Source organism: Manis javanica, chromosome 13 (genome assembly GCF_040802235.1).
Source record: "Manis javanica isolate MJ-LG chromosome 13, MJ_LKY, whole genome shotgun sequence".
Classification (NCBI taxonomy): Eukaryota; Metazoa; Chordata; class Mammalia; order Pholidota; family Manidae; genus Manis; species Manis javanica.
In genome coordinates this window covers 21872752-21895514 of record NC_133168.1, presented here as the reverse complement: position 1 = coordinate 21895514, position 22763 = coordinate 21872752, and the positions used below count along the sequence as shown (strand labels likewise).

Sequence of the window (22763 nt, the reverse complement as noted above, 5' to 3'; positions counted from 1 at the left end):
CAGCCAGCTAATATTTAAAACCCACATTCAGACATGTGTTCTGTAACATGTAGTAAGAAATATCCTAGGACTGATTTTATTATATAAAATTCCAGTTATTTAGAACTATGATTACTTCCGTAAGTATGGTCACAATGCAATAATTGTTTCTTGAGATTCTTAGCATTTTTCTGTGACTCAAAGCATTTGAGTCTTCTTTAAAAGGTGAAAAAGCGAATTATAGATTTAACAGGTTTGAACACCACCTGTTTTTCAACAGTCTACCAACATTAAAATTTATACAACTTTAACTTACATTTGATTCTTTGCTGCTTGCCTCTGAGCTTTTCTTTCTTTCCTTTTCTGATCTGGTGGCTTAGCAAAAACAATTTCAATATTTTCTCCCTCCAAATCTTTGCCATTCATTTCTTCCATAGCCTTAAAAAATCAGGTGTTGATCAATGCAAGAGGCCTTTTAGAACAATGATGATTCATTTAAAGTTAAAGAAGCCATTTGACATTAATGTTGGAAGGATGAGATAAAATAGGATTAAGATTTTCTAAAGATCCAACTCTTCAACTAATTATCTTTTTGACTTGAGAGAGTTATGCAATATGCAAAGGCCAATAAAGGTAAAGGTTAGCTTTAGTAGATTATATGACCTGAGTTCCCTTATTTTTTTCAAAACATTCTGATTCTATAATGACTAAAAATTATCAGTCTTCTTTAGATGCCTATAATTCCCCCAGTTATTTACCTTGACAGCACCATCTCGCTCATCAAAATGAATGAAAGCATAATCTTTTAGTTTCTTCACTCGTTCCAGTTTCCCAAACTGACTAAATGCCTTTTCCAAAATCTCTTCTGTTACAGTATTGGCAAGGTTGCGTACAAACAGCACTTTTACCTGAAATTTAAGGAAAAATAACAAACTCCCTGTATATTTCCAAAGCATTCAATTTCCAAGATCCCACCCTGCAAAGTTAACTTCAGTCACAAGCCATTAGAAGAATATCAGAAATGTAAAAAAATAGACAAAGTTTTCACTTCATTTGGCTAAATACCAGTAAAAGTGACTGCTGGAGCTAATGGGCAAAAAAAACCCTGGACACCTCACCAAAGATACACAGATGGCAAATAAGCATATGAAAAGATGCTAACATCCTCATGTCATTGGAGAATTACAAATTAAAAGTGAGATACCACTGCACGCCTATTAGAAATGCCAAAATCCAAAACACTAACCCATCACCAAATGGTGGTGATATGCAGCAACAGAAATATTGCTGGTGAGAGAATGTAAAATGGAATAGCAAGTCTGGAAAACAGTTTGGCAGTTTCTTAGAAGACGAAACATACTGTTACCATATGATCCAGCAATCGCACTCGGTATTTACTCAAATTGAGTTGAAAACACATCCACACAAAACCTGCATATGGACATTTATAGGTGTTTAATTCATTCAGTTTCCAAAACTTGAAAGTAACTGAAATGTCCTTTAGTAAATGAATAGATGAATGAACTGTGGTACATCCAAACAATGGAATAATTTAGTGCTAAAAAGAAATGAGGTATAAAGCCATAAAAAGACATGGAGGAATCTTAAAAGCATACAAAAGTAAAAAATAATCTTAAAAAGCTACATAGTGAATGATTTCAACTATATGACATTTGGAAAAAGGTAAAACACCACGGAAACAGTAAAAAAACCAACAGTTGCCAGGGGTAAGAGAAGAGGAAGGGATGAATATGCAGATCTGGGAGGATTCTTGGGGCAGTGAAATTTTTAAAAAACTGTAATGGCATATAAATGTTATAAATTGTCAAACCTATAGAATGTACACCACACCAAAGATCAATCCTAAAGTAAGCTATAGACTTTTAGTTATATTGTATCAATGCAGGTTCACTGGTTTTAACAAATATACCACTCTGGTAGAGATCATATGCAGGGGGAGCGGCTGTGCATGTATGTGTGTGCAGAAGATACACGGGAACTCTTCTTTCTGGGGTAAAAAAATATGCTTACAGTTTTCATCAAATCAGTAATTATTTTTGCAATGAAATGGAGGTAGGTATTTCCTAACAATGTAAATATCTTGGCCTGAGATAGTTGCTGAACATTTTAACACTTAACAAAGGTGGTCAAAGCTAATTAGGACTGGCTTTTGAAAAGATAAAGAGTAGAGGGACCATTCAAAATGCTGACAAGATTTTGAAAAAAACAAAAATAGAAATACCTATTTCAACTCTGAAAGCTCCTCAAATTACAGTTGCAAAATTGGACCTTCTAGCTAAGAAACACTACTTCCTCCTAAAATACTTGAAATAGCGCCCACATTTCTTAATCTAATGGGCTAAACCAATGTGAGCTTAAGAGCTCAAATGCTGAAAGAATCTTAATTCAGTCAAGACCACTTATCACTGAATAAAATTCAGTTTCACACTCTTCTCTTAATTCTTAAGAGACCTAGTTACACAACCTAGATTAAAACCATTAAGGAGGATTTGTAAAAGACAAAGGGTAGAGTAACTTAACTGCAAACTACACTAGTGAGTGAAGTGTTGACTCGAGATGTTTGCTCTCATAGGATGTCTCAACTGACTGCTGAAGCAGGATACCTAATAATAGCTAACCCTTGTAACTGCTGCAGCTCTGTTGAGGCCAGTACAGTTCACTATTTTTAGGAGTAAGACTTTTAATATAAAAACTATGTAAGCTAGTAGCGCCAATTCTCAAAAACTCAAAATAAAATTGCTCTTCAAATCCACACAAAAATGGAAGTAAACCTTCTCCATGGCGTGTAGACTAACTACTTCATGAGAGTATGACAGCTACACAATTATGGCCAAGTGTCCATGCATAAATTTCTATACTCACTCTCTATTAGTGCAGTATTATTGCTTGTGTGGCCTTAATAAAAAACAATTCTCTCTGGCTCAACACCAAAAAACCCAAATGACCCAATCAAAAAATGGGCAGAGCAGTTTGAAAGACAGATTCACCCCTATGTTTATCACAGCACTATTTACAATAGCCAAGAAATGGAAGCAACCTAAGTGTCCATCAGTAGATGAATGGATAAAGAAGATATGGTACATATACACAATGGAGTATTATTCAGCTGTAAGAAGAAAACAAATCCTACCATTTGCAACAACATGGATGGAGCTAGAGGGTATTATGCTCAGTGAAATAAGCCAGGTGGAGAAAGACAAGTACCAAATGATTTCACTCATAAGTGGAGTATAAGAACAAAGAAAAAACTGAAGGAACAAAACAGCAGCAGAATCACAGAACCCAAGAATGGACTAACAGTTACCAAAGGGAAATGGGCTGGGGAGGAGGCGTGGAAAGGGAGGGATAAGGTGGGGGAAAAAGGGGGCATTACAATTGGCATGTATAATGTGGGGGGGGGGGGGGGGGCACCGGGAGGGCTGTGCAACACAGAGAAGACAAGTAGTGATTCTACAGCATCTTACTACGCTGAAGGACAGTGACTGTAATGGGGTTTGTGGGGGGGACTTGGTGATGGGGGGAGTCTAGTAAACAATGTTCCTCATATAACTGTAGATTAATGATACCAAAAAAAAAAAGGGCAGAGGACCTGAGCGACTCTTTTCCAAAGACATACAGCTGGCCAAAAGGCACGTGACAAGATGCTCCACATGCTAATTGTCAGGGAAATGCAAATCAAAACCACAATGAGATATCACCTCACACCACTTAGGATGGCCATTATCCAAAAGACAAGAAATAACAAGTGTTGGCAAGGATGTGGAGAAAAGAGAACCCTCAAACACTGTTGGTTGGACTGTAAAGTGGTGCAGACACTGTGGAAAGCAGTATGGACGTTCCTCAAAAAATGAAAAATAGAAATACCTATGACCCAGTAACTCCACTTCTAGGAATTTTTTACCCCCCCCCTCCAAAAATCCCTTATTCAAAAAGATGCATGCACCCCTATGTTATCGCCACATTATTTACAGTAACCAAGTTAAGGAAGCAACCAAAGTGTCCATCAATAGATGAATGGATAAAGAAGAGGTGGTACATACATGCAATGGAATATTATTCAGCCATTAAAAAAAAAGAAATCCTGCCATTTACAAGAACATGGATGGATCTAGAGGGTTATTATGCTCAATGAAATAAGCCAAGTGAAGGAAGAAAAATACCACATGACCTCACTTATTTGTGGAATCCAAAAATAAAACAAAACAAAATGAACAAAATAGCAGTAGACTCAGACGCTGAGAAATGACTGGTGGTTACCATGGGGGAGAGGGCTTGGGGTAGGTGGATGGGGTGAGTGAGGTGAGATAAAGGGGCACAAAAATTCTCAATCATAATGTAAGCTGGCCACAAGGATGGTAGTACAGCACAGAGAATATAGCCAATGATTCTGTAACATCTTCCTAGGTAGACAGATAGTAATAACCACACCAGTGGAGGTGAGGATTTAATAATATGAGTAACTGTTGCACCACTGTGTTATATGTATACTTGAAACTGATATGATTATACATCAACAATACTTCAATAATTTAAAAAAATCCTCAACTGTCTTGCATAAACATGGTTTGAAAAGTACACATTTTGTAACTTCTCCCACTTCAAAGCCTTCCCCTTTCTCCTCCTACCCACTCCTCAAAAATATTTTAACATGATTGTCATTACCTTTGCCATAACCTCGGGATCGGGATCTTCTATAGGATCAGCCCATTCAACAGTTCCAACATTTCCCCAGACCTTGACTTTACCACTCATTAGCCTACGCCTTGCCTGGGCAGCTGTTTTGTGATCTTCGTATTCAAGAAAGCAAAAGCCCCTGTTTTTTTTCTTGTCGTCTGGTTGGTGGTATAAAATGACGTCTGTAAGACCCTCTGAAAGAAAGCAACCATTCCAGGGAAATTATATAAAGTAACAAGCAAGAACAAGTAGATCAAAGCGTTTATTTTTCTAATATAATACTTAAATTTCAAAATGAAAAATTATCTTTATAGGAGACACTCAAAAAACTGATCTAGGTAGTTTACCTAATCCACATTTTCCATTGTTTCTAATACAGAAATTCCCATGAAAAGAAAATGAATTATTTCTGATTTGGCCTAAGAACTATTCTGTTTTCATTAATTAAATGTCAAAGAAGCACAAAATCTTTACATATTGTTTTAAGAAAATGGCATATAGGTTAGACATGATGACATTTTTCATCAGGTAAACACTAAAATTCTTTTTAATGGCATTTTTCTGGCCTTAGGTCATTAATCTACTTCAAATGAAATAGAATACAGTAATATCATTTAAAAATTTCTATCATTCCTGGAGACTGATAACAGGTTGATAATTTGTTAAACTTAAGAAGTGTTTTCTAATAAAAGCAGCCTGTCACTTGGGTACTTAACAGTTCTAAGAAATTGCACCATATTAACAATGTATAATCTCTGCTTATAGCAAAGTACACACTAGTCCTCTAAATTGGAAAAACAAATCAACGCATCAAGCAATCCTACTAAGATCAACTAGCATCTAGAAACACATAAAAATACATGGAAGCACAACAATGTTTCTGCAGATTGAGTTCAAATCCAATCTGTACTCCTTACCAAGTACATATTTGGCAAGTTATTTCCCAAACCCTCTGTGCTTATTTTCCTCATCTGAAATATGGAGTTACCTATCTCAAATGGTTATAATGAGAATAGAATGTGTCAATAAACGTACTGTTTAAAACAGTGCTTAGCATATACAAATATGCAAATATCTTCAGTATTAAAAGTTGTACCTCCTTCCAGATAAATACAACTTACCTGTTACTTTGCTAAATTCTTCAAGAATCTGCTCCTTGGTTTTACTCTTAGGAATAGAGCCCACAAAAAGCCTATTGTTGGCAACCGATATGCAGACACCAATATGTTTTCCAGAACGTATTTCATGATTATTATACTGAAAAAGGAAAAAAATGCACCATGTCTTAAAAATAATATCCTATTGTAAATAAAAAAGATCTACAAATCCCATATATAAAAGCAAAATATTTAATTAAAAATTCAACATTGTATTTTTATCCTTTGAAAGTATGATTGATTATAAGGCACTGTAAAAGTAAATTATAATCTGAGACAGGAAGATTGTACCAACAAATACTAAAAAAAAACTTACCAATTAAATTAATGTAAAAATGTGTCAAGTCCTTGAAATTTAGGAAACTTCCTAAATTAGGAATCAGGTCTGCAGCAGCTTAAATTCAAAACTGCCAACTCCACAAAACCTTAAATTCTACTTAAATTCATCCTGCCAGTTACCCTCATGCAAGGGGAACTGATTCAAAATACCTGCAAGCTTTGTGCCTTTCTGTTAACAAGCACACATATCTATTTTTCTATCTCCCCTCCCCTCTTGTAAGTCACAATGAGGAATTTTTGCTTCAAATACTTAAGTCTAAAAGGAGAGAACCTTGCTTTCATGAATCTGACCCTACTTCTTTCCATTTCATTTTCATTAAGCCTACAAAAAAAAGTTGGAGAACAAGTAGACTAATTATCGTAACAGTATAAAGCAACTGTAAAACTGCAGTAAAAAGTAAACTTGTCAAGTAGCAAAATCCCAGAGGGGTGAGATACTATAGAAGCAAGACCCAGTCTGTAAAAGTGACACATCACCGATCCATCAGTATTATTTACAAACTAAAGTTCAAAATTATGCAAGTTATCTGAAAAAGTATATTATATATATATATCTTATAATTAAAATTACTTCACAATTTCATGTTAGTAATAATGGCAGCAGCAGCAATTACTGACTTGGCCCCACACTTGGCCTCTAAATCTTATTTGTATGTACATTTGTGGAGTTATACTAACTGAAGAATCAACATGAATTTCCATATAGTTTATAGACCAGCTGTATGGCAAAAATAAAGCCATTCCTCTCCCTATTATCCCTATTCTTACGTAACAAGTACACCAGATATGAGAAGAAAACACTACATATAAGCACAAAATCAATTCCTTCCTGCCCCTTTTCTCCATCCCAGATTCGTAAGATTAAACATGAGGTTTAAATGTCCTTGCAGTTCAGAGCAATTTTGTACTTCCTACCCTATACTCAGTTCACACTATCTAAATCTCTGGTCGTCATGATCCCAGGATTATTTCTATTCTCTACACTTATTGTCAAGAGATTTAAAAAAAAATTTTTTTTTTTACCAACTGAAAAAAGTCTTTCAATGGCTCCTCAATCACCAAAAAGATAAAAGTTGTTATTTGGACATCCTATAAACCCATCCTAAAATTCCTACTTTCTTTCTCTCCACAATACTATAACCATGGATATTTACATGAGTTCTCAAAAATTTTTATACTAAGCCTCTGAGTAAAATGCTTCCCCTGGAACATTCACCACCCAAACTCCTCTGCCTACCTACAGATTTGAGCTCACCCATCAAATGCTCTGTAATCCCTAAATCTCAGAAAGGTCAACAAAAACACCCTTCAAGGTTAACACAGACCAATAGTTCTCAACAGGAGTGATTCTGTCTCTCTGGGACATTTGGCAGTATCTAACATTTTTAATTGTCAGCAAGGAGTGGGTACTTGTTGCTGGTATTTAGGGGGTAGACAGAGACCAAAGATGTTACTGTTACAGAACATCCTATAATTTACAGGACAACCCAGCAAAACAAATAATTATCTGGTCTAAATTTATCAGTAATGCTGAGGTTCAGAAATCCTACCAAGACTTCCTTTTCTCATAGTATTTATTTATATTCTATTTAGACCAAAAACCTCTTAGAAGTAGAAATATACAGGTTACCTGTAAATAGTAGAGCTATGGTTGAATCCATCACTGCATGGGATTATGGACAAGACTACCTATATCCTATTTCACAAATAAATTAACCTTAAGAACACAAATTGCTTTAAGACATGTATAGTCCCTGTATTTCTATAATCTAGCACTGAAGAGCAAGCTTTAGCGACATCTATGGCTTTCACTTTGATCATCTAGTTTGTAACTCCAGTTGTTGACAGTAACAATTAAAATTTCAGGAAAAGAACAGAAGGAAATAAAGTGTTTAAAGGGAAAAAAATGGGAATTATTTTGATGATGACAGTTAAATTTGTTATAATTTTCCTTCTTCTATTTTTATTTTCCAAATGTTCTAAAAACAGGAGTTATTTACTATAAGAAAATGCCTAAGAAAAGAAAAAGAAAAATTATAATTCTTGTTTGTACCACTCCCATCAACATTAACAATGCTTCTTCAAAGTAGCAATGGCTGTTTCCATTATCTACAGAAGGAAAGTTTCTTCCTTCCTAACCCATTATCACTTGCCCTGCTATGGTTAATTCAAGGCAAGGTAGACAGGTGGCTATTTAGGATGGCTGTGGTCTCTCAATATAAATGACATGAAGATTTAGCAGGGTATGTAACCTTAGCAATATATATTATAAAACATTTAATATTACCTATACTTTTTAATTTTAAAAAAAACCGTGAAACAATTATAGCTAAGCCATAAGAGTAAACTGCCTTTCCAAGGAAAATAAGTGACTAAAGGAGCCAAGGAGATCCTCTGGGCATACTGTCCAAATAAAGCAAAAAAAGTATCCAGAAACGAACATTTATTAAAGCAACATCCTATCCACAGATTAAGCATGGACTTTTATGTTTATATGAATTGCTTAACTGTTCTATTATTTTTTAAAACCAATCTATTACCTGAAATTCAAAACTTTGCATCCTAGCAGTTAACAGTTAGATGGTAGGAAGGGCATTACAGAAGTGGTTCTAAACCTTAGAGATTCTAACTTAATGCTGATAAATCTTAACTCTGAATGAAGAGTTGTGTATCAAGACACTGTGATAGCATCAAAATCAACAAAAAGACTGAAGTCTTTCCAATTCTACCAAAGTGGGCACTGACATTAAGAAGTTGTAGAAATACAGCCATCAGATCCAGTACAGTGAGGTGACCGAATAAAAAAAAAAAAGAACTATGATAATCAACACAGTTCCAGTATTTCAGAGCACCAAAAAAGCAGTTGTACACTCTGGAGCATTCCTGTCATCTAGGCTTCAAATCTCAAGTCACTTTTTCCTTCCCTCATAGCCAGTCAGTCACCAAACCTTCAGAAATTAAGCAATTTCAGATTTGGAATCTGAACCATAGTGGTTGCTCAGTCCTAACTCTTCTTAGAGAAGCAGAGCTGCTACCTCCCAAGCCTGTCCACTTTATTTCTAAACATTTCTTAATTAGAAAGTGTTTACATTGAGCCAAAACCTACTTTCCTAAAAATTCTGTAATCTATGTCCTCACCGAAATGACAGCACTTCATATACCTACCTGTACACAAATGCTCATGACGCAACTGTTCTCTATGCTTAATCACTCCTTCCCTGATACTGGCAAATTTAAAGTTCCTCCAAAAGAATGATAACCTTAACACAATACTGCAGACACAAGCTGTCTACAATAAGCTGGAAGCTAGAGCCCAAGTTGTCTAGAATAAGCTGGAGGTTACTACTCATCTTCCATTTCTAGACATGGTGCCTCTGCTATGGTTAATTCAAGGCAAGGTAGACAGGTGGCTATTTAGGATGGCTGACCTATCCATGATGACCTTATCTGCAACTACACCACATTGCTGATTAACAGCTTACTTGTGAAGTTAGTTGTATATAGGACTTGACTTTGTCTTCATTCAATTCCATCTTGCTAGTGTAAATTACCTGGCTTTGGCTATCAAAATCTTTTTACAACCTGATTTTGTCATCCAGGACATTTATCCCTGCATGTAAATTCAAGTCACCAAACATGTCAAAGGCAACCCAACTTAAGCCTTCATTTAAATCCTTTATAAAAACTGAAATGGAACCTCTAACATATTATTGCCTATCTTTTCTCCCTTCAAAATCTTCAACCCCTGTCCCTTTCTACAGGTGTTTTCCTCCTAGCCTTTGTCCTCCTCCAAATCACCTCATTATTCTGCCATTAACATCACACTGCACATAGCAAGGCCCAGCACTTTAATGGTACTATGCAACTTAGGCTAGCAGTCATGACTACTACCACCTGGCATTGACTTTATACAAGTTTTATACCCTACTTTCTTTCCATAAAACACTGCTTCAACGAGATTCACCTATTTCCTTCAGTGTCCTACTCAAACCTCTTTATCATAAAGCCTTCTCTAACAACCCCAACCCAAAGCAACCCATCCCTTCATCCCTAAATTATACTTTGAAACATCTGCTTCCACTTACTTTAATTGTAGTTAGCCTCTTGTGTCCTATAAACTTTAGTGTCAAGGTTGAATCAAGCTACCTTGTATGTCCACAGTAAAGTTTTCACGTTAAACACACTATTTGCAAAATTGCTACTAAAATATTATGTAGGCCTATCTTATCAGCTGCATTCAACAAAATGGTTGTACACATTACGCTGATGTATACAACCACTTTGGTGAATAAAATCATTGGTGGCTATTAAAATCATTAACTTGTACAAATAGAGATCAACTATTCCAGTGTTTGTAACACAGGCACTGCTACCATTTTCAGAATATTTTTATTATATAGGACTGCAATGGCACTGCAGTGCCAATGGCCCTGGGCTCCAATTCCAGCAGCACACCACACAAATATATATATATACACTTACCTTCCTTTCCTCCCAGTCTTTGTGATAATGCCTAACACTACTTATACTTCCAAATATCCCTCAGAGTAAGGGAGAATACATCGCCTCCCCCCCACCCCACCAATTAATCTATTCTAATCCCTTTTAGAAAAGGCAGCACAGAATGAATAAATTGCAAACGGACACTAGAAAACCTTCAAATAGCAAAATGGAATGGCCTACCGCTATCTGGGAGTGTTATAATCATATGTCACAAATAATGAATTAGATAGCACTGGTCAGTCAGTCAGATTATTTACCCAGCACCTATGTAGTGGCACTGTTCTAAATATGTCAAGATAAAGGAAAAAAAGAGCTGTATTCTGATGGGGAGAGAGAAGCAAATAATTTACAAGTCATTACATAATTTTAAGTATACCTAAGCATTCTGTCATGTTCAGGATACTGTCATGGGGCAACCGGGTAATAAGCTGCTCAAAGTCAGGAAAGACCTTCTATGAAGACCTAACTGACAGAAGGCAGCACACATGGTAAATAGGAGAGAAGTGTCAGAAACCAGAATAGAAGGTACCCCTGAGAAGGAAATGGTCATACCTATGTGGAAAACTAAAAAGGCAAAGTATGGATGGAAGGATAATAAAGAGTAGAAGAGAGGTAGACAGAAACTTGATCAAGATGTAAAAAGGGATTAGGTGCCAAAAATATTTTGGCAGTAGAGCAGGACTTACCTTCTGAGCTCCTTTTAACACTATCTGACCACTACCATCATTTAAAAGAATCAGGCTACCTCACAACACAACATGCACTGCTGGCCTAAACTGTTATATCTACTTAACAAGCAAACAAACCCGCTATCAAAGTATAAGCTGTAGGGCCAGACAAGTCACCCAGCCTATTTGCTCTTCTGCAGATTGAAGGTAATTCCACTTACCTTAAGGAATGAGTTATGGTAGTATTTAAAGATAATAATGTACCACCTAGCACATCTCCTGTGTCTTAAACAAGCACTCAAGCACTTTCCACTTTTCAGATTTAGATCTTGCTGCCCTATCTAGATTAGCAGAGAATTTTTTCCCCCAAAATACAAGGCAGACATTGGCTGAAAATAGGGTTATTTAAGAAGCTTGCAGTTGCTTCAAACTTCATGCCTCTTCTTTAGCTATTAATATTAACCAATTTTTGTTAGTAATTCAGATGTAAATTTTTTAAGTCTACAATAATTTTTAATCTGGGGGAGAAGAATCACTCCTGAATCATATTAAAAAATAAAGCAAAATTAAAATTCATCAACTATCTCGATCTAAGGTATGCCTCAAGACACTCAAAGTACAAGAAAGCAAAAAGAGATGGTGTTTCAATCCTGTCTTATCTGTAAATACAAAAGAGGCATTTTCTCAACATTTACCTGCAACCAGTATAACATTTCAATTATCTATATATAAAAAGTCACCCATGACAGAATTGTAATTCAAGTAGACTCTTACAGGAACACAAGAACAGTTTTCAAAATATGCACACTCAAGGAATATACTCGGAAAGTGTACTCATTTCTACAAATAAAGTAGCAAATAATATACTAATCAACTTGAATTTTGTATTTCTCTAGAATGTTTCATTTCCTAAAAAATCTAGTCCTGTTTTATACTGTTGTTTTAAGACAAACTTCCCAATTCTATTATCACCATAATCCTACTCACAGGAAAGCATCCCTTAATAAAAAAAGCAATGATTACACATTTGACTCGGCTAAGTGGATGTATACCACTACTACTAAGAATAGATTTAAGACGGATCAAAAATGCCTCCAATTCACCACACAGTAAAAATAATTATGCCCCCCAAATAAGGACTCAAATGACAACCCCAGCAAAAAATGTAAAAACAAAGTTTAGGATAAGAGCTCCTAGACCAATCAAAATGGCAGTCTGGCCATCTATGGAAGTTTCTGCATTGCAGTTTATAAAACTTTCGTAGAACTATACTCTAAGCCTACAGCAATGCAATTTTTAACTCTATTATCTGTTAAGCCAAGGCAACTGCCCAAAATGAAATATATTTCACCATGTGTACTTACTGGCACTCAAAATCATAAAGTTTCAACTCCATTTTATCACCTTTACCTAACGATGTATCTTTACTATAAGGTTTCTGGAAACTGTCTAGAAATAAGTTCTAGTGAGGACCTACCATAATTTGGGTCCTGTGGTAGCAAGAATTAAGTAGTCTACAAATGTTGGTTTAACAAGTCCTTTAAAAAATGTTATTAAATACACAAATCATTATTTTTAACACTAAGTAACCATACTTAAACTTAAAGTATCATGTAATATGCCTAGAAATGAAATGGGTCTGACATCACTGGCTAAATCATTCTATATTTCCATTATAACTTACTGCTACTTCATTATTAAAAATGTTCTGTTCTCTTATAGATTAAACTGGATGATTTCTAAAGAGATCTTTCCGGAACTTCTAACAAGTCTTTAATTTTACCTCAACTGCTTAAACTAAAATTTTGACAGCTCAAAGGTACCAATGAAAGGCTCCCTATATAGCTATACCTGTCATTCCTGAAACAAGCAGCATTCTGTAAGGAAGGGAAAAATCATCCAGGACTTAAAAACACAATTCCTGAATTCTTTTTTAAAAGACACCTATTTTCTTCCATATCGCACACTCTTCTAACATTAAAACTTTACCATATTCAATTACACATACCAACAGAGAGACTCAAGAAATACAGATAGAAAGCAAAACAAAATACAACTGTTTTTTCTTCTTAAGGTTTACCTTAAAATGCAATGTACCTCACAATGAGGAAAGGAAAAATAAAACACGGGAGAATCTGAGTATCTTAAATTTGCTTCTAATTATCCGTAAAATATTTAAGTCAGATAAAGCAAATTCAACAAAACATCTATCATAGGAACATAGGCAAACTTAACATCTGTTACAGGAACATTTACAAAAGTTCCTCCCCTGTTGTACTTTTTGGTACATTTCCTGGGTTGAAATTAACCTCAGCATCTTCAACTATAAAATGTAGAAACCACTTGACTCAAAAGAACTTCACAAAACTAGTTAATATATCTATCTGAAGAAGACTTACATAAGCTATAATTTGAAACATTAAAATTCTTTTTTAAAGGTGGGAAAATAACTCAATACTCACCTAACACCTGGTATTTTTAAGTATTACCACTCACCACAAAATACTTTATTTCATTAACTAGAAATTTATCATTGCAGTATCTCTGTGAAATATTTTAGAAAAAGGGATAGCTTAGGTATGGCCAGAAACTATAAGAGTCCTATATATCACAGCTACTTTCTTAAACCTTTAAACCTTACCATAAATTAAAAAAAAAAAAAACAAGCCAGATGTTTCAAAAAACCATTTACTAAAAATTCTGCTATAGAGTCCAATCAACCATACATGCAAAGACCATTGCTACAATGTGTACATAAAGAATGTGAAAGATACTGCCTAATCAGCACTTCAAAAAAGAATGCTGATTAACTCTTACAGCAAGAAAAAAACCTGGCTTTAAAGACAGTAAATGCGAAGACAGAAGGAAAAAACTTACTAGTTTAACAGCCTCCTGAGCTGCTTCTTTTGTACAAAAAGTGACAAACGCATAACCTCTATTGAGACCAGTAAGTGGATCCATCATTAGACGAAGATCCCATATAGGTCCGGCTTTCTCAAATAATGGAACAAGTTCATCCTCAAATAGATCTCGAGGGATTTTCCCCACAAATATCTGTAAATTAAACAAGAAGTAAAAACTGTGAGTTTCTTTAGGAAACCACATACCTGTGCACTTACTACAAAAAGTACAAGTTTTTAGTTTCTTTACCTCAGTGCCAACAGAAGGCTGCTGACCTGAATAAACGGAATCTGGAGGTGGTCCCCCATATTTCCTCTGTCCAGTAGTCACATCAAGTGTGTAGCCTGTTCTTTCCAAGAGTGCCTTGAAAAGTTCAAATGTCATTAATACATTTAATACAAGGCCACACCCCTACATTCAGCAATTAAAAAATCAATCTTGTTCAAATATTTCCATTTATCTTGGCCACATTCCATACACACTTTTCTGGTATCTGTTTCAGAATTTCCCCTTTAATGTGTGCTTGCAATAGCCCAAATTCATTCCTAGTATTTTAGGGTCCTTTTCAAATCATTTTCTGGACCCCAAATAATTATTTGCTGTGTATCGAACAACAAAAATATTGTTCCATCGACAACTTCCAAGGCAAGGTTTATCTATTCTGCTAATACTTCCTAAAAAAAAATTACTGCACCTAATTTGGTTCAGTTTAATTATCTCCTGAAGGAAGTGAGTATTAAGCCACCTCTTCTCTAAGTCTGGATTTCTTACCCAGTAAGTTCCCTGTACTCCAGAAGTTCAGGTAACACACTGCCATTCTGGGCATTTCACCATCCTTTACAGAACTTACACTCTTCAAACTAAGCCCAGAAACTTGGGAGCTACAGGAAAAATAACCTCTTATTCACTTGATATTCAAGTACCATGCTTCACAAGACAGATGGATCATTCAGAAAAAAGTGAAGAACCAAAATGACTGAAAACTCTGTAACTCCAACAATGTGACATAACTTATAAATTTTCATCTCCTTAAAAGTGAACTGTTATAATTTACACAACTCATGTTTACTCAGAGCACTAAATGTCTCTTCATTCCTTATTATAGGAATGTATTAAGTATTAGAAAGTAGTAGTGCACCAATAGCATAAGGAAAAAGAATTCTCCATCTCAACCACAAAGCACAAAAACACTCTTCTAAATAAAACCAATCTAATAATTAGCTAATAAATTCTGAAATAAAACAAACACCAGGTACATGACAAATCTTGACAAAATGCTGTTGAACGATTTGGGGTTACCCTCAGTATCTGAAAATGAAAACGACTAGACAGACTTTAAACATTTTCTACTCAGAACATTAAATATTTACGGAAAAAAATACTGTGACTGATAAAAACCCCATTCCCAAACTCTAACGAAAGGTCCACAAAGCACTACATATTTCAAGCAATCTTTTTCTATTATACCCAAGTATTTGCTTAAAGGTGCAACACTGGGTTAATAACAAAAATACTCAGATTTACTAATATCACGTAAATTAAGCCATTAAATGGCTCATCTTCCTCTTTCCTGTTATGCAATCCCTAGCTTATTTCACCTTAACCTTTGTATCACCCAATTAGTACCAAAAAGGAAAACTTACTCTCATATATCCTATAAAAAAATGTTTTCTTGCCAATCTGTCACACTAAAGCTTCTAGCCACTCCCTCTGGAAAGAACTGAGAAGTCACACAAACCTTCAAATTTTTTAAATAAAATTTTAATAAATCTAACTCCTAAATGTAGATTTAATTACAACACTGACAGCTATACTCCATTTCTATGGAAAACTTAGATTTACAGTTCAAATATAATTCACTAACAGCTAGATCTGTGAAAGCCTCAAATTTACGTATATTAACAACTAATTACACATTCCAAGGCTCCTTTTTCCCAACCATTGAAACACCTCTCCACACCTATATATCCTTCTTAATAGCTGATTTTCTTCAACAATAACCCTTGGGTTTAAGAGTAGCAGCATATTGCATTAAGTGCACCAAGTTAAAACTAGTATAATCAGCATTATTTTCTATGAACTAAACAACACAACTAAAAACCAATACAAAGATTAAAACCTGGCTGAATTTGAGGCCATTTACTGTTACATTTGACCTTAAAAATAATAAACCCTTCTACTCACAGCCTCAGTTTCCTCATTTCCATTTCCATACTAATCAATTTGATTTCTGAGAACAGCTTTTAGAAATGAACAAATTAGCCTCAGTGACCCATACTAATGTAAGGGGAAGGCAATGTTAAAATTCTAAACCCATTTAGAATTGGGGGTTTAACAATCCAAAGAAAAGCAATCAACTGCTAACTATACAACTCTCCAGCAATATGGGGTGAACTGATCCCTTCCCATTTTGGTTACACTGTAACCTGGACTTGTAGCTTTTCAAAAAGCATCTAGATATGGTTGATGTTTTATATTAAACCTTTCCTTTGGAATACCAACAACAGATTTAAACACCAGTCAGCAGCTTGGTAGCAAGAAAAACTTTAAACAGTGAGCTGTTTTAGAAACAGAAATTAAAGTCAAGAAATAGTTATTAGAATAGACTAACAAATTATCTTATGGTCATTAAGTTTCAACATCTTAAAAAAAATACCCATTTCACCCAAGGAGTATTTTTAAAAACTAGAGAATAGTTAAAACAACTTGAAACTGAAGGGAGAAAGAGAAGTTTTTTAAAACACACCTTAATCTTCGCCTCATCTGGTCCTTTACTAGAGTCTGCTACTTTGGTCCCCTGTTTTTCTCTCTGCCTGTAAGTCTTCATGACTCCGCATAAAAAGGCACTTTTGTTCTGTAAAGGAATTTCCCAAATGTTTTTAACAATTGTTTTACCTGTATCTAGTCAAATAAAATATAATTGTACCAAAATACTCAAATTTTTTATTCTTTTTACATTGATGTTAAATTAACATTACCTGAACATGAGAGAGATCACTGTCTTTAAACTGCTGAAGAACTGCCAATGCGCCGTCTTCATTGAATTCTTTTAAAGCTTCGATAGCTCTTTCATCTAAATCACTATGTGCAACCAGCCCTGGAAAAGGGAAAACTTAATTGTCAGCTTGTAATATTTTTGGGAAGACTTTTTCCCCCCAAACAAGACTGTTTGCCAATGCAGGTACGTGTGTGCCAATGAAGAATTCTTCCATTTCCCTTATCATGTATGCAAAGAAAAATACATACTTTTTACCACTCTGAACTAAATAAGGCCTCTCAACCACACTTACAATAATGAATCAACTTCTTTTATACCTTGTTCTGTGTCTAAGTCAGATAGTTCTGAACACTAAGTATTTCTACAGTAAGTCTACAGGCTTACACACTCAACCAACAAAGTAGCAAGCATGACAACTGAACCTCTATTCACTTCAAATACCACTAGAAAAAGCAACAGCCACACCAAGACAGAGTACAAGTCTACAGTTACCTATTTGACAAGAATCCTACTACACAGACCAAAAAGTCACTTGGCCTACTCCCAACATTTAGCAGCTGTTGCTACCATCGTAGACTTATCCATCTGGCCAGCCAGCCTTTACCTAACCCTTCCTTCTTTCCTCCCTCTATATACCTTAACCTCTAGTTCACAACTATCACAGCAAGGCAAAACTCCAGTCCCCACACTTATTGGAAACCACAAAAAGTTGCTATTTTAGCTCAAAGCCAGAAATCCAATAGAAAAATTTCATAATTTTGCAAGTGTTAGTTCTTACCTGCAACGTAAATTTCATCTAGTTTTTCAGCAACTTTCTGTGGTAAACCAGCATCAAGCAATGTCTGAAAATTTTCTGAATGGATAACTGCAGAAGTAGTATCCATGGGCTCTTCAGTACCATTTCCATTAACATGTTCTGTAGCCATGTTTCCAGAGATCTGTTCAAACGCAATAAGCAAAATTAAACTAGGATCTTCAAAGGGTGGAGGACAATATGAGAGCCCCAATCTTTACTTTCTCTACCAATTTCTACACCAGGCAGCCTGAACCTCCCTTTAAAGCCTTAAAGTCACTATCGCCTGACAAGCCTGATTTGGAGCGCGGGGCACAGAAGGACGATCCACTGTTTTCCTTAGCACCACCCCTGACTCACCTGCTCACACTCCCTAGGAAAAACCACATTACAAATGGAGCCCAATCAGCACGAGGATGAGCCAGCGTGCCACATGCAGCTGTGCCAGTACAGAGAATGAGGTGTGTGTGGAGAGACCGAAGCTGGGCTTCTCTCTCTGAGATAAACCCCCAAAGTGCGCGCTTTTCCCGCCTGCCGCTTTTGGATCAGTAACAACAGCCAGCGAAGAACAAAGCGCTCACACAAGCTACCTTCCTACTACCCAATTTCTCCACCCTTCACCCCCGCACCCCAAAGCCCTCCCCCGGCTCCGCACCCAGAGCGGCAGCCTCACCGCTGCGGCCACCAGGAGCCCATTAGAAACACGTGCTCTGAGCCTTCAAATGTCCTACAACTTCCTTCAACGGAAACCCACCGAGTCCCAGGCCAAGACGACAGTCACCGGCTCCCGACATCAACCTGAAGCCGCGGTCCGAGCCCCCAGGAAAGCACCAGCAGCACAGCCTTGCCCCTCAGCAACGAGGCCGCGGCGACGCCAGGCCACAGGCTCTCGCCGCCCTCCCCCGCCGTGACACATGGCTCTCCCCGCTCAGGGCGCCGGCGACCCCCGGCCGGCAGCCTGCGCCGCCAGGCGCAGCGCAAGCCCCCACCCCTCGCCCGTCTGTGCAGTGACTGCGGCGGCGGAGGGCGTTCCGCTAAGCGCTCCACGCCCGCCGGGCCACGAGCACCACCCCAGCTGTCCGCGCAGGCTGCGGGACCGGTCCCGCTCCTCTCGCCCACTCCCGCGCCGCGGTGACGGCCACGACAGCGCCAACTCCGCCGCCGCCCGCGGTCCGCGCGGGCCACGGACCGCCTCCTCCCCGGAGCGCCGCAGACAAAGCCCGCACGGCAGCGGCACATGGAGAGGAGGAAGTGGCGGCGCGGGCCGCGGCCTACTCCCAAGCAGCCCCAGTCAACGTGCTCCTCTACCCTTTGGAATCCATTTTCCAGAAAAGCCGGTTTCTTCTCACACCGCCCTCCCCCAGCTCACTCCCAATGTCACGGAGCTCCCCTCCCAGACCCGGGTCCTGGCGGTCGTTACCTCCCCGTCGCGCTGCGGCAGAAGAATCCTGTCCGAGGAGATCGGGTTCTGGGGAACGCGTGCTCTCAGCTCCCTGTGTCCGGCGCGAGTGGAGCTGTTGTAAAATGGCGGCCGAAGCTCACGCCGCTGGCAGCAAACCCGATCCAGTTCCACTCGCCTCCGAGCGCGCTCCCGATGCGCGCGCGCGCGCGCGTGACCCCCCCTTCCCTCCCCACCCCTCCCTCGCGCGTCCGCTTCTCACTCCTCAGCCCTTGCCCTCCTTCAGCTCCTCCTTTTCCCCCTACCACCGCCACCAGCCTCCGTCCGCCTTCCGTCGGCCTTTCTTCTTCCCCGCCCTGCCCCTTTCCCCCACCGTCTTCACTCCTATCCGCGGCCGCTCAGGCACGAGTGGCCACCTTCCCTCTCGCGTTCGAACGCTCGTTCGTTCGCTCCCTCCCTCACTCGCTCGCTCTCTCAGCTCCGTCCCCCAGTCCCTGCCGAGCAGGCTCCTCTCTTTCTCTCTCCCGCGCTGACGTGCGACGTAGCTTACGCCTCGGGACGCGCGCCCGCGGGCTCCGCCCACACGCCCCCACCACCTCCCAGGCTCCTCACCCTCCGCGGGGGGCGCGAGACCCCGCCCTTCCGCTCCGGCGGCGGCGGCGGCGGCGGCGGAGGGGCCGAGAGTGAATGAAAGGCCCGCCCCTTCCTCTCGCGACACTCCCCCTCCCGCTCCGGTCCAGGCGTGGCGGGGCGGGGCAGGCCGGCTCAGCTTGTCCCACTTGTTCTCCTTTGTCAAGAGACAGGCATCTCCCACCCTGCCCCGCCCCACCCCCACCGCGGCCCCACGCGCACGCCTCCCCCACCGAGCTCCAGTCAGCCTAACGCCCGCCCCATCCCGGGCGGCCGGGCGGGGGGCCGCCGTACGCGGCCGCAGCGCTGCCGAGGGCACCCACCAGTCTGTGCGCGCCCGGCCCCCCGCCCCCCGGCCGCGCGGCAGTTCCAGGCGGTGTCCACGCTGCTGCCGCCGCCCCGCGTTCTCCTTGCTCGGGAAGCTGCAGGCGCACGTGTCCCCCGGGGCGGGGCGAGGCAGACAATGGGGCGGCGGGGGAGGGGAGCCGCGCGGACACCCGCGGACCTTTAGTCAACCTGGCCGGCGGGACCGGGTGGGGAGTTGCTACTAGGAGTCGAGGTCTCCCCGCATGGGCAGTCGGACCTCCGAGGCCCAGTGCTCGAGCGCCTTGACTCGTACGAGCACCCTGGGCGGAGGGAGGGGCACCCCAGGCTCGGACGAGGAAACCCGGTTCTTTGAAGAGGAACGGGCTGGCTCCAATGGAGCGAGGAGCGGCTCCCGGCGTGGGATGATATGAAGGCCAGATTTGGAAGCGAAACCGCCGGGTAGCGAAGAGTTGTGCAATACTGTTTCAGTGCCTGGCCTTTTAAGCAGTTAAGGGCTTCCTCGCAGCACAGTTTGAGCAACTTGAAGCAGCAGAAAGCTGCGTGGTTAGGGCAACTGAGGAACATACCTGTGTTTCTTTTTTTAAATCTTGGCAACTAAATCTTCTGTAAACTGACATTTCCTTTGTAACTGTTAAGTAGGTACAAAATTTGAATTTTAGACACGATATACTAATTTTATCCAATGCAGCTGTAATGAAAAACAGAAAATAGTGTCCTTCTTTGATTAAAAAACAAGCTTAATTTTAAGAGCTCCCTGGTTCCCGGAATAAACTGTATGCTATGACAAATCAATGGTTCCAGGAAAAGTTAGATGAGCACTCTTCAAAGTGCATACTCATGTAACATGCCAGATCATCTTTACAGGTATGTGAATCAAAATATGAAATACTTGATCAAAGTACTACCTTCCAACATGTTTAGCAAGAATCTGAGATCACTAAGATTCTTACTATCAAACATGAACTGCTATGGTATTCAGCTTACTCAGCAACAGGGATTTTGGTTTATAGTACAAAGCTAGTAGGTAATACTATAAATGAAAAGCAGCCTAATGTTTAATACAACAATATAAAAAAATAGAATAATCCTATGGATTAAAAAATGAAAATAATATATCTGAACCTTCCAATACTTTTTATTTAGACCTTCCTGGGGATCAACTTTAATTCAAAAAATTTTTTGAAAGATTTGAAGTGCTTCTACCTAGGCAGTGTTGTCTACCAGATGATATGAGTCCCAAATTAAAATCTCTGGTTCTCTGGCCTCTTATAATTTGTCTAATCACCCCCTACACCTTCATGTGTGGGCCTTCAGCCACTCCTAACACATTTCAAAGACTAAGTACAGTATCTTTCCCCCTATCGTCCATCTTTTAGAGATCCCATCTCAGGGAACATCACCCACTGGATCCAGCAGCAGCTTGCAGGAAAGCTGAGTGATCCCAGACACTTCCTTCTCCCTGGATTCCATATCACTTTAAGTCCCATCAATTTTGTCTCCCTAATATCTCCACTTCTCTCTACGTTGCAAACAGAGCACAAGCCACCGTCTCTGGGCTAGTGATACAGCTGCTTGATTCATCTGCTCTTGTTTTCTAAATGCATTCAAAGCCCAAGTGTGTGTTTCCCCCCAACCCCTTTCCCTTTTAAGTTGCAAATAAGACCCAACACAGCATTGCTTAAAAACTTTCACTAGCTTCACATTACACTTAGAATAAAAGCCAAAATCCTTAACTAGATCAACAAAGCCTTCCATGATCTGTCTTACCTGTCTCCCCAACCACATCTCAGCCACTCTCTCAGCTTTGGCTGACCTTCCCTTAATTCTACACGTCTTAGCTTTACACATACGAGGACCTAGACAAGTGGCTGATGCCCTCAGCAGACCTGAGAAAATAGCTATTAGCCATGTTCTCTGTTTGACATCTTTCTGAGTGAGACAATAGTATAATTTTCCTCCTGACATAGATCTTGTTCCAGCCTTGACTTCAAGAATTACTACCATTACCGAAACATGAGGAACCCCTAATAAATAGGTTTTTTTAAAAAACCAAACTAGTAGATGGATTGAGTCACTTGGTATGATAGATACACTGGGCTAGACTCAAATGTATATGAAAGATCTAGCACAAGGAAGTGCTCAATAAATATTTGTCCTTGCTGAATCCTCTTTAGTACCTAGCACATGAATAGATGCTGAGTAAATATTTGCTCAATAAAACCAAAGGACAATAGGCTGAGATCCAAACAACTTTGGTTCTAATCCTAGATCTGCTACTAATGGATAGTGTAAGCTTGGATAAGTCATTTCACTTCTCAGATTTTTCTATATCCTCATCTATAAAAGAATACATTGAAAAAGATCATTTTTAAGA

General features: G+C 39.2%; 1 protein-coding gene across 5 annotated transcripts in view; it reads right to left on the bottom strand.

Moving 5' to 3' along the window:
* The window catches only part of SYNCRIP (synaptotagmin binding cytoplasmic RNA interacting protein), a 30147-nt gene extending 9743 nt beyond the window's left edge, over positions 1 to 20404 (bottom strand). For 3 of the 5 annotated variants that reach the window (XM_017678953.3, XM_017678959.3, XM_073219332.1), the window contains exons 1-10: positions 19454 to 19647; positions 18019 to 18178; positions 17221 to 17339; positions 16989 to 17096; positions 14492 to 14605; positions 14219 to 14395; positions 5796 to 5931; positions 4663 to 4868; positions 738 to 887; positions 296 to 417 (exon numbers count right to left, since the gene is read on the bottom strand). In XM_017678953.3, coding sequence (XP_017534442.1) covers positions 296 to 417; positions 738 to 887; positions 4663 to 4868; positions 5796 to 5931; positions 14219 to 14395; positions 14492 to 14605; positions 16989 to 17096; positions 17221 to 17339; positions 18019 to 18166 — 1280 coding nt within the window. In that variant the 5' untranslated portion in view covers positions 18167 to 18178; positions 19454 to 19647. Of the gene's footprint in view, positions 1 to 295; positions 418 to 737; positions 888 to 4662; positions 4869 to 5795; positions 5932 to 14218; positions 14396 to 14491; positions 14606 to 16988; positions 17097 to 17220; positions 17340 to 18018; positions 18179 to 19453; positions 19648 to 20385 lie in introns of those variants that run through there. The other 2 variants (XM_073219333.1, XM_073219334.1) reach the window with 2 other exon arrangements.
* Positions 20405 to 22763: the final 2359 nt, after the last annotated feature.